This window comes from Chrysochloris asiatica, unplaced genomic scaffold, assembly GCF_000296735.1.
Source record: "Chrysochloris asiatica unplaced genomic scaffold, ChrAsi1.0 scaffold00135, whole genome shotgun sequence".
NCBI lineage: Eukaryota > Metazoa > Chordata > Mammalia > Afrosoricida > Chrysochloridae > Chrysochloris > Chrysochloris asiatica.
In genome coordinates, this window is record NW_006408653.1 from 3,158,553 (window position 1) to 3,171,821 (window position 13,269).

General features: G+C 37.6%; 1 protein-coding gene across 1 annotated transcript in view; it reads right to left on the reverse strand.

Annotated features, from left to right (window-relative positions):
• The window catches only part of VPS8 (vacuolar protein sorting 8 homolog (S. cerevisiae)), a 389,175-nt gene that overhangs the window by 259,074 nt on the left and 116,832 nt on the right, over positions 1 to 13,269 (reverse strand). The window contains exons 20-22 of the mRNA XM_006869833.1: positions 12,029 to 12,251; positions 6,606 to 6,695; positions 4,377 to 4,428 (exon numbers count right to left, since the gene is read on the reverse strand). Coding sequence (XP_006869895.1) covers positions 4,377 to 4,428; positions 6,606 to 6,695; positions 12,029 to 12,251 — 365 coding nt within the window. The remainder of the gene's footprint in view (positions 1 to 4,376; positions 4,429 to 6,605; positions 6,696 to 12,028; positions 12,252 to 13,269) is intronic.

Sequence of the window (13,269 nt, forward strand, 5' to 3'; positions counted from 1 at the left end):
AACAGCTGGTAGTTTCGAACTGCCAACCTTGAGGTTAGCAGCCCAATTCGTAACCACTATGCTACCAGAGCTGTTAATGTGGGTAACGGGGAGGGCAAGAAATAAGAAGAGGGAGGTTGGCAGAAGAATAATGAAGAGAGGTGAAGACACAGGAAGGTATGCGAGAGCTAAAGAAAATAGAGGTAATAGTGATATACATACAGCCTTGGAACAATAGTGTTTTGTGGGTAGATACATGGACAGAGATACAGGCTGAATGGCAGCAAGAGTGGAAGTATACTCACAAATATATAAGTTTGAAAGAGGATATTGGTACATTGGCATTTATGCTTCTGGCAAGCACAACTATGAGTATGGTGAATCAGTGGACAAAATCAAGAAAACTTCTTAGATATTATTCAATATTCTTAAGGCAGTGAGTTTCTGGGTCTGGGGCTTAGAACACCGTGGTCAACTGGCTTAACATAGCCAACAAAAACAGTGTCTACATCCCACTTTGATAAGCAGTGTCTGGGATCTTAACAGCTCATGAGTAGCCATCTAAGGTGCAGTTATTGGTTTCTCCATATGTGGAAGACACAAGAGTGATGAGAACTGAACAGGCTTAAAATCAGCAGACTAATGGAACATGGGAATAGCAATGAACATTTGCTTCTTTTATTCCTCCTCACTTCTTTTCTCAAATAGGATCCAAAAAACAGTGCTACAATCTCTTCTCTAGAGGGTTTCATGGAGACTTATTTTACCCTTCTGTGTTAGCCTCTTAAAGCACAGCATCAACTTTAAAAGGGCATAAGAAAGGGTCTCTACCTTCTCCTTTCCATATTAATTTTATTATTGGTCATGAGTTCTACAAATATTTATTGAACAGCTACATTCAGGCCCTCCAATGGCCTAACGGAACACATGAACATTAGTCTCCACAACTCTGAGACCAAGAACTAGATGGTGCCTGGCTAACACTACCAATTGCTCTGAAAGTGATCACGCGCAATAGATGATCTTGGAAAGAGTAGGAGAAAATGTGGAACAAAACTCAAAAGTATTAGATAAAAAGACCAGAGTTACTGGTCAGAAAGAGACTGGAGGAACCTGAGACTCTGACCCGTGACCACTCTCAGGTCTGGAAAGGAACTCAACTTCACAGTCCAACTTTCTGCCAAGAAGTAGATAGGTATATAGGGGGGACTACACTAGTAAGGTGTGCTCACCATGGAATGGTCAATCATTCAAAACCAAAAGGACAACATTTACCTAAGGACAAAATTGAAAAGGGATAGGAAAGTGGATGGAATGGAAATAGGAACCACAGGGACAAAATGGGATAACTGTGTTGCATGGAAAAGATTTCGTTCATTGAGGTGAGTTATTGATGATCTTGTCTGCAAACCTTCACTTAATTAAAAAAGAAAAAGTTAAAAAACAACAACACATGATTAAGGAAATAAAAAGGCAGGCCATAGAATGGGATTAAATTTTGTGGTAAAGCAATATTGAAAAATGGACTTATATAGAGAATACATCGCTTATGCTTACAATAATACTATGAAGATAACTTAAAAGAACAAATTAAAATGGGCTGGATTTGAAAAGACACTTCATAAATGAAAATATATGAGTGTCCTATGAACACATGAAAAGACGTATGACACAACATTAATTATCAGGGAAATAAAATTTAAGGCAACACTGGGCGGGGCTGATGAAAGGAGACACGGATAGGTCTCTTGTGATACAATAGTGAATAATTATAATCAAAACTGATTGTGAGGGTTGGAAATGTAAAGGTAGATGTTTTATAGCAAAAAGAGGAGAGTGATAGACTTTGCAGTCTAGGAGCTGAGGTCCCTGGGACTATCAAGGGAGAAGAGCGGAGAGCGGGACCCTACCCAGAGAAGCAGTGACACTAGAGATGGAGGAAGAGATGATGATATGGAGAGATGGAGCGGCTGGGGACTTTAGACCCAGAGAGGGAGAGGGGCTGTATGCTGACGACTGAGGGGCAGGCTTTCAGGATATACCCTTTGGTTGGTTGATGATGCATGGAGGGGATTGTAACCATGACAATGAAACGATATATGATAGGATGAATGTAAAGCTAATGTTTTCCCATGTAAACTATCACATAATTTACAATAAAACATTAAAAAAAAATTAAGGCAACAATGATACACTACTATACATTCAGAATGACTAGTATTTAAAAAAGATTTACCACACCAAACACGTACAAGCAGGTGGAGCAACTGGACCTTTCATATATAGCTGATGAGTATGCAAAATGGTACAGCCATTTTGAAAAGCCAGATAGCAATACTTTAGAAATTTAAATATACATCTACTATACATAGCAGCCATTCCAATTCTAGGTATATACTCAAGGTAAGTATACATACATGTCTACACAAAAACCTTTTCACAGCCAAGGGCCAAGGATGGGAGCTGGAGGAGAGGGCAAGGACAACATGAGAGATCCTTGCAGTGATGGAACTGTTCTGCATCTTCACTTTATCAATATGAATGTCCTGGTGGTGCTATTATTATATGATAGTTTTGTAAGATATTATCATTAGGGGAGAAGGACCACTGGATACAGTACACAGGATCTCTCTGTATTGATTGCTTCTTACAACGCATGTGATCTACAATTATCTCAAAATCAAAAGTTTAAAAAAATTAAAACTGGTTCATAAATGTTGTAGGAGCATTATTCAAGATAGCCCCAAACTAGAAATAACTGAAATATTCATCAACTGGTGAATAGATAGATAAATTACCCAACAGTCAGTTCACAGTATTATGGTATGTATGACTATTTATAAAGTTACCACGATTACTAACTTAGCAAATACTGAGACATGATCCCTAGAGGAAATAAAAGGTTAGGCTTCTGTGAATCTCTGGTCATATTATCATCAACTAATCAATATAGAGTCTTTTTCATGTGTGTTTCTGTTTAAAGATAACTTCTAATGTATATTTGTTATAAATAATTACATATAGCAAATCTTCATAATAAAATACAAACTCCGATGGGTTTAACATGTTTCTGATCTTGGTTAACATGATCAAAATTTCTTTGACTTTCAGTCTCCAAAAAATGCTGTCCACTATATTTTATAAAAGCATTTTGTCATCTCACGAATTTACACATTTAGTTGCTTTCCCATGGTCTCCTCAAGCACTTTCTATGTACCAAGCACTCGATTTCCCCTTCCTTTATCTAGATGTACCATAGTGTTGATTCATTAACACTGAACTTAAGGCCAGCAGCACTGTAACAGATGCCTGAATGAAGTTTATCCAACGTGCATATTTTCTCCAAAAGTCCATCAGATTTCTTTGCACTTTGGAATAACATAGAGCACGTTAACGCTATGCTTGGGGGCCATTTTAAACGGTGAAATCACCAATGAAAAGCTCCCAAATGAGAAAAATATGGCACTAAGTAGACCATGAAGGACATATGTTTATAATATGAGCACTGAAACAAGACACAGAGCGTCACCCTGTTCAACCTCAGCTGGGAATGTGCACATCAGACAACTCAAATTTTTCACCTCTCTATGGAGTTCTGGTGTGGCGCTATGGGTTAATGTGCCAGACGGCAAAGCCATTTGAACTGCAAGGTTGGCGGTTCAAGCTCACCAGCTGCTCCTCAGAAACCCTATACAGGGGTCGCTATGGGTTGGAACCCGACTTGACGGCACTTAACAACAACAACAATGCATGTCTGAAGGAGCTTTAGTAGCATAGTGGTGACGAATCAGGCTGCTAATCTCATGGTCAGCAATTCGAAACTACCAGCTGTTCCGCAGAAGAAAGATGAGGCTTTCTGCTCCCACGAAGATTTACAGACTTGGAAACCCTGTACAGGGTTGCTATGAGTCGGAACCGACTCCACGGCACATAACAACAACAACGTGCATGCCTGACTGTGAGAGTGCCACAAGTATTGATTTGGGAATACAAGTAAATTGCAGCAAGTAGATAAATTTGCAAATATAGAAACCACATATAATGATGACTAACTTCATATATTCAATCTATAGAACACTATTCAGCAATAAAAAGGAATGAAATTTGAGTGCATACAACAGGGATGAACCTCAAAAACAATCTGCTAAGTAAAAGAAATCAAACACAAAAACTACATGGGGTGTGATTCCATTTGCATGCAATTCTAGAAAAGGCAAGACTGTAGTGACTGAAAGAAGACGTGTAACTGACTACAGTTTGATTATGGTGGTGGTTCTCGGATTCTATACAATTACCAAAATTCAGGTGACACATATAAAATTGGTGACATTCATGATATTAAATAATATATCTTAAAAGTTTTAAATAGAGAAAATGAAAGCTTAGAAAATTATTACCTGTAAGAGTCTTTCCTGCATTCAGAGGAGGAGCAATGACTTTGAAAAGTTTCTAGATGAAAATTAACAGGAAAAGAATCACCATGATTTCAAAGGTTAAAACGTTTAGAGAGATCATCAAGAATCTTATGCTGCTAACCATACTATCCTGATTTCCATTAGTAATTTGCTATGGAGATAAAATCTAAAAACTTTTAGTGGAGACATGCACAGTTCTACCAAAGCAGGATCTCTAATAAACCATCATTATTGTCACTTTCCTCACTAAAGGACAACATTTAATAATCACCAGTTAGATGAAGATCTTTGCTGAGATGAAAATTTCTTAAAAGTGGTTTATTCTTTAAAAAGCAGCCAACAAAAGCATTATTCTTACCTCAGAAGCAGCCAAAACTTGAAATAAGAAAATTTTTTAGGGGCTTTACAAGGGTTGCTGTAAGTCAGAATTAACTCAACAGCCATGGGCTTGGGTTTATTTCAGTAGTCATGTAAAATGTGATGACAGTTTCATTATAGAAAAATCTAGAGAAATCCAAAAGGCAAGAATCCCCTAATTTAGACCTCCTTAAGTACTAAAAGTGAGGCGCTGTGAGCTAATGCACCAGACTGCAAAGCCGTTTGAACTGTAAGGTTGGTGGTTCAAGCTCACCAGCTGCTCCTCAGAAACCCTATCAGGGTTGTTATGGGTCGGAACTGACTTGACGACACTTAACAACAACAACAAAGTACTAAAATAGCTAAACTCTGAGATGCAATGATTTCTTTTTAGGTAGAGAATTATCAAAGAGGTATTATAGGAACACCTAGCTGCCCACTGCTAAAGTCTCCAGAGGAAATTTTCATAATAAATACCAAGCTCCTGCTGAAAGCGAGATCCTTCACAACTACACTCAACACAAAATAAGGCAGCCACAGTAGTCCAATGTTTCATCTGAGATGTACAAGTAAAAATGCAAACCACAGTGTGAGGGAAAAAAATACACAAATGCTTCAACAGCAACATTAACAAAATCCTAGCAATTATTTTTATCAATCTAGACTGTGTAAGATTAGAATCTACTTTCAAAGATCATTTTGAGAGAAATGAGAAAGTGCATTAATCCTTCCTCACTGTGGTTTAGGAATGTGAAAGAACATTCAGGAGCTGAGGTGGCAGCTGATGGGTCTTCCTCAGGGAAGTACTGAAGCTCAGTGAGGAAGCAGCTGAGAAATGTTCAAGTTTAAAAAATACTCGGCAAACATTCACTCACAGCCAAAACCAGGGGAAGAAGTGTGTGCCAATCATTTTAGAAAATATCCAAGAGAAAGAGATGCAACTGAAATGTAAGGAATTATGAATTAAAGGGATATTCAACCTATCAGGCTAAGTGTGCTTAAAGAAGCCTGAAATGTCAGAGAATAAATCCCAATTGCATTAATAGTGAAGATAATCTCGGGTGCTCACTAAATATGCAAAACAAACTTGATTGGATGCTTTCTGTCCCACCTTTCTGAGACAAGTAACATTTCAATCTGTTAACACTGCTGGGGCGGGGGGGTAGGGGTCCCCACTATGTGTATCTGCAACCCAGTACCCAGAACTGTCTTCAAGTTTAAGACAAATGACCATATGAATATGGGGTTTGGTTCTTTTAAAAACAAACCCAAATACTTTTTAGTTGCTCTCTTCTAAGGATCAGGGCAATAAGAGATTATAATGAATGCTATAAATTCTGAACTAGTGAAAAACAAATTAGTAACTCACAAATAATGACCTCCCATAATTTTCAGGCCCTTCTTCCAGAAGAACAGATCTACTAGTACAGGGTATCATTACAGACAATAATTATACACAATATAGTTCTGGCACCTTTTGGAAAAGCTATTAAGAGTATCAAACATTTTTCAGAGAAAAAAAAATTAGAAGACATCAAAGAACTAAGAATTATGTTTAATTTTATCTATTGCTCTGTGGGATTTAATTACTCATTTATGCAAACTTTAAAAGAATATAATGTGAAAAAGACACGAAATTAAAGAATACCTTAATGAATATAATGTGAAAAAGACACGAAATTAAAGAATACCTCAAGCTAAAATGGTTGAAAAGCTAATGAATCTGTAAGAAATTTAGGAAATGATCAGATGAAAACAACAGCACTTATTCTAAGCAAATGAAGACTGAGGGAGGGGAGGGAAGAGGATTAATAGAGAATTTGAAATAATTGTCTAAATTAGGAATTACCTTACCTCCATTGGACTAATAAATTCATTCATGCCTCTGTTGTAGACATAGATCATAGCATCGTACAGATGATTTTCCCAGCACATGAGAACTACCTGCAAAGAGGAAAGTCACTTCATCCATTTAGTCTGTCTCACCAACATTTTCCTTCAAACTTTCAGAATACAGAAATCCTAAATTTTTTTCCTAATATGTCTTTATTCCTTCTCTGAGAAAAAATTACAATGCTCAAACACAGTGGCAAGGTAAGAGCTGTTACAGGATCAATACTATTAAAAACAAACAAAAAATATCTATTTCATCGAGTTGATTCTGATTTATGGTAACCTCATACGGTTTTCTAGGCTGTAATCTTTATGAACCTGTGAGTCAGAATCAACTCAACGGGTTCAATTTTTAATATTTACAAAAACTAATCACCAGGCTGTTCTTCAAGGCCCCACAGGGTGGATTCAAACCATCAAGTGTAAACCATTTGTGCCATCCAGAGACCTTAGGTTCAATATTAGCTAGGGATCAGCACTGGACTCCAAACACAGAGTCAACAGTTCAAGTCCACCAGCCACTCTTTGAAACTCCTATACAGGATCACATTTTGAGTTGGAATCGACTAGAAGGCACATTAACAACAAACAACAAAAAAGCATTCTCTGGTATCTCATTTTGTTTCTTTTATACCCACTCCCCTATGCTCTAGTTGTAACTCCAGACAGGATCCAAAGAAGAGTTTCACAATCTCTTCTCTGGGTTTTATGGAGACTTACTTTACCCTTCTGTGTTAGCCTCTTAAAGCACAGCATCAGCCTTAAGCGGGCACAAGAAAGGGTCTCTACCTTCCCCTTTCCAATTTCATTTTATCTTTGGTCAGGAGTTCTACAAATATTTATTGAACACCTACATTCAGGCCTCTCCCAGGCTTTGGGGATAAAGCAACAAGACAATACCAAACCTGGTTTCTACCCTTACAGAACTTAATCTCTTCTTGGACACTCACGGAAAGAAGAAAAGGGCACAAAATGGGGCCTGAGCTATGACTTGGGGAAAATACTCAATTACACAATTCATTTATTGATAAACATAATAAGCTCTAACAAGGAACCTGACTTGGTCTGGTTCAGAAAGTACTCCCTGAAGGAGCAGTATTTAAGCTAGGACCTAAGAAAAATGTGTGTGTGGCCCTAAAGCAGAGTTGGAAACTATGAACTCTGTAGACAGGCACAGCAGTGAAGGGCGAAGGTCCTGAGGTGGAAAGGACCTTGAAGTGTTTAAAGGTGGAAAGAAATAGATTTAAGAAAATATTTAGTAAGGGGAATGTTGTTGCTGTTAAAGTGCCATCGAGTTTGGTTTTGATGCATAGCAACTGTATACAGGGTTTCCGAAGAGCAGCTGGTGAATTTGAACCACTGATGTTGTAGTTCAAACCTACCTTGCAGTCCACTGCTTCTCCTACAAAACCACAGAGGAAGACTAGCTATGACTAAACACTATTTCCTGTGAGAGTTATCTAATACTACAGAATGACAGGAGATAAGGGCTAAAGCAGAGTCACAGAAGTTGACAAAGGAGAGTAAGATAAAGGATCAGCAGGAGAGTAAGAGGGAAAACTGATGAAGTGTCAGCGAAGAGTCTGTTTCAAGGAAGGCATGTCCTGGGACCTCTTGTGTCTAGCCTCTCTCATTCAGGGTTATGACCATACATCCTTATACTGATGGCTAACACATTTACAGCTTCATCTCTAATCTTGCCCCTGAACTTTTTTTTTTTTAAATTCTGAGCTTATTTCACATATTTTTGCCTCCCCACCATCTCCATTTGTCTGACCACTGACTATGTCCAATCATAACATTCCATACACACTTAGACCAAGCAAAGGGTGGAGTTCCATCTTTAAAACTAAACAGGTATTTTGAACAACATATTCTTGGCAAAGGAACCTGGACAACATTTATCAGACGTGGTAGGGGAAGATCTCACTCTGCATTATAAAAAAGGTAAGCCAGATATCAACTGTTACAGAAATGACGTAAGATGGAAAATTTTAACCAATTGTTTAAACTATTTTCTTAAAGAGACACCCTCCACTGTCAGCAAACTTTAATAGCTTTTTGGTCCATTAGCTGAAAAGAATTTTTCACATAGTCAATGAATTTGGCTTCTACCTTGGGAAGAGAAACACCTTTTTCTATACTTGTTTACATTTCTGCTATAATATCTTCTACAGATCTAGGTCCTTTTAGTGCTTTAGGAGTTTTTCCCTAGTTTTTTGATTCTTGACCTTTTGATCTTGGTGTTGATGGTTTTGAGTATTTTCCATTCTGGTTTGATTGTTGTGCATTTTTAGCTGGAGAATCCCATATAGATTTCTTTACTGGAATTTTCCTTCAGTTTCATCATCATCATCTTCCTCAGCATCGTCATTGTCATCATATCTTTTTCACCTGCAGCAAGTTTTACTTTTTTCTGTGGAATCTGGTTACCACTTGCAGGGGCAGATTGCTTTCCTGATATACTTAAAGTTTTACATCTTCCTCCTCTTCATCATCTGACTCTGCATATTCCTCCATAGCTACTAAGTGCTGTCCACTAATATGCACAGGCCCTGAGCCACACTTCAGTCGTAAGACCACTGGTGGTGTTATTTCAAAGCCCCCAAGGGAAACCACTGGCTGTACAGACATTTTCAAAGTAGCCAGTGTGACTTTAATTGAGCTACCTTCCTAATTCATAAACTGTTGTGAAAGCTAACTGGTGCTCATTTTCATCATTATCCAACTTAGAGTGATAATCTTTGTTGGCTTTTAGTCCACAACAACAACAAAAAAACAGTTCAGGGGCCTCAGAGGGCTCATGTCCATATCCAATGAATTTTCCATGGGCTGAAAGTGCTCACTCAGGTGGTAGAGACAGATGGAAAGTCACGCAGGACAGAATTACACTAGGGCACTCATGAACTCTTGACCAATCATATACTTGATACCGTCACCTGAATGTCTAGTAGCTATCTCAAGCATAAATGGTAAACAGAACTCCTGATTTTGTCTCCCAAATTTAGACCTATTCCAGTCTTCAAATCCTTAAAGGAGTTACTATCTAGCCTATTTCTTGAGTCAAAAAACTAAACATCATCCTTTAATTCTCTCTTTACTATACTCTCATATTCTTGTATCCAAATCATCAGAAAATCAATTCTACCTCCAAACACACCTGAAGTTTGACCACCTCTTCTCATCTCACTGCCACCATCTCCTGCCAGGAACCCTAACTTGTCCTCCCTGCTCTTATACTTACCCCCAACCTCACTCCTCAATAATTCTCTCTAAAGTGGATCACTGTGATCTTCCTTAAAGCTTTCTAATGATTTCCCACTGTACTTAAATAAAATAAAAAATTCTTTACCTTCCCTGCAAGGTTTACCTCTCTCGTTCACCAAGCTCCAGATCTGCGTCCCAGTTCAGGTAATCTTTCTGTTACTTGAACTCCCAAGGCACTATGCTGTTTTGTTTTGTTTTGCATTAGGTGTTGCTTAGACTTATTACATCTTCTTCTCCACAGTCTTTGCATTACTGATTCCTTCTTGTCACTCAAATCCAATGCTCAGTGTTACCTCTGCAAAACTAGCCAGTGTAAGGTAGCCTTCATTTTCCTTCTACTACAAAGCTCTGCTTGATTTTTAACATAATACTTGTTTGGAGTATTCTTTGGTGTTTGTCTATTGATCTGTTTACTGTTAATATTTTCTACTAAAATGTAAGCTTTATTAGAGAACCGGTCTTCACTGCTATGGTCATTAATGTACCCTCAGACCCTGACAATAAATATTTTTAAAATTAATAAATGAAAGTTGCTGAAAGAGTAAGTAAAATAAAGATTGAAAACTATTATTCAATATAGTAGATATAGCAAAGGTCTTTGCTGTATTGAAAACAGGTTGAAGAGCTAGTAGGACAAAAAGAAAAAAAAAACATTTTTTTTTTCTTTAATGGAAATAACAGCCTAGACAATGCTTTCACAAAATCTGGCTGTGAAACAGACGAGATGGAGTAGTAATCTAAGAAAAAGAAAGGGAGAAGTCTTGCTACAAACAGATGTGCTATAGACAGATGGGGAATTGAGGGAAGCGGTTCTTAATTGGTGCTTTATCACGAAAAAGACTGCTACAAGTTTACATGGCATTGGAAAACAGATCAAAAGCTGTAAAGAAAAGAACTGAGAAAGGCATCTTCCATCAGTGATAGGTAAATAGAGGTGGCTGGAGAAGTTAGTGGCAGTCTTGCCAGGTTGTGATGACTATGCTAACCTACCCACACCAGAGAAGGGCACATGCGAAAGAAGATTGGCTTTACTTTGCAAACTCATAGCACTCATACAGAGCTTCCAGAAAGAAAACAAAAGTAAGTTTCCAAACCCTTCATTTCTATGCGATTTGGCACTTTTTATTGTTGTTGTTTGTTTCCCTTTGGTCTTCCTAAGATCTAAATCATGTTTTAACTCAGCAGGGTTCAGCACCTTTGAAGGTGCAGCTCAACGCTATGACTGACACAGAATTGACTGAACTGTGAACTGTTTTAGGTCAGGATAAATACTGCTTCATAGTTAAAGACTGAAAACTTATGCAGATTCTTAGAAATATTGGGATGGCACTGCAGGATAAGCAGTGAACCCCCAAGCTCAGTTTCATCCACAATGTTGGTAGTTCAGTCTCACCAACCACTCCTTGGAAACCCTATACAGAGTCGCTATGTATCGGAACTGACTTGGTGTAACTTAATAACAACATCAACAACAACCAACCATGAGGTTGGAAGTTCAAATCCACCAGACACTCTCAGAAACTCTATACAGGGTTGCTATGCATCAGAAATGTTTCAGCACCACACAACAACAGATATACTGTAGGGATAATGTCAAATGATGGCTAACTGATCATGCTAAGAAGTCCTGAAACTTGCTGCTTATACCATGGTCTTCATTTTCACATCTTAACTCTGGCATTATATACTAATTTCTGAAGGAAAAAAAAAAAAAATGACATTGTACTCTTGGAGGTGAAAATATTCTATTGGTTATGTGAAAGTACCTACAGGATGAAAACTGTAGTAGTGAACAGACTGATGATGAAAAATCACTCAACAATCATTTACTGAGCATTAAATTATTAAATGTAAGCCCTCTGCCAAGAGCTCTGGCAGATGTCAAAGATAGAAGATATAATTGTTGCCTTGTAGGAGTTTTTCATATAGCTTTCACTTGAAAACAGTCCAAAGGAATATATCAATAAATACAAGTTTACAAGACATTGTACTAGAAAGGCTTAATAAAAAATGGGGGTTTAGAGGAAGGCAGAGTGAAGCCTAATCACAGTCAATCAATATAATCAATGAAAGGATGATATTTATTCTGAAAATAAGCAGACTGCCTATACACTCACCTGCTGTATATCTAGGCTGGTGATATCCATATGTACAATGAGGGCTTCCACATTTTCCATTAACTTTTTATCTTGGAAATGTATAATCAAGTCTTTCATTACCTGGGGTGTGATCCCCACCAATTTATCACTTAAGATATATGGTTCAAGGCACTCCAAAAATACTCCTTTGGCCACTGAATTCTCACTTAATTTGTCATACATCTGGCTAAATAAAAGATCCCTGTAACAGAAAGGGGAAAGATACTTTTAGATCAACTTTTCCTTAGTTCAATTTACTTACGAGCTTAGTAAAAACAGTAACAATACATAAGAGTATTTACAGAGAGTCTTATATTTGAAAACTCTTTTTAAGAATACTGCTTTAAAAAAAAGCAAAACTTGGTATAGCATTTCCCCCTCTTCACCCAAGTGAAGCATGTCCACTGTCTAGCCAGTAACTTCCCCTCTGTTTCCCTCCCACCTCTGGTAATCATCAAAAAACATGTGAAAATTGTTAATTCTAGCCTTATATACCAATTCCTGGGGGGAAATGGCATTACACTCAGAAGAATAAAAATAGACTGCTTTTATAAGCTAAATAAACTAAGTATTTTAATAAACTACTAATAATACTTTAATAAATGAATTCTATTATTTGCTGTAAGTCAAATAGTTAGCAAGTAGCAGAGTTGGGCTTGACCCTAGCCTCTGGCCTGTCTGCTGCACTCAGTGCTTCTTAAAGCCAACACTGACAGAGGGATTTGGGTAGTATTTATTTGACATAATGAAGTACAAAAAAGTATTTTTAAGACTAGTCCAATTTATTCTCTTCTCCTTCCTGGTATACCTAAATATTCCTAGCTGATATGCAGTCAATTTCCTTTGTTTTAATCTAGATCTGGAGCTGTGGGTTAATGCGCTGGACTGCAAAGTTGGTTTGAACCACAAGGTCAGCAAGTTCAAGCTCCCCAGCCGCTCCTTGGAAACCCTATTCTGGGTGGCTATGAATTGGAACCAACTCAATGGCACCTAACAACAACAAAAAACAAATCTAGCTCTTACCCTCCAGCTTTCTGAATGAGTATTGACGCAAGAGGACGAAATTTTTAATATTAAAAAATGCCTATCTGGAAACACTTTTTTTGCAGAAACAGAAGTTTTACAATTACTCTATAAGCCACCACTCTAATTGTGTTGTATTTATTCCATATTTCTTCTACAAATAGTACTTACATAACTTTACATTTAAAATCAGTACC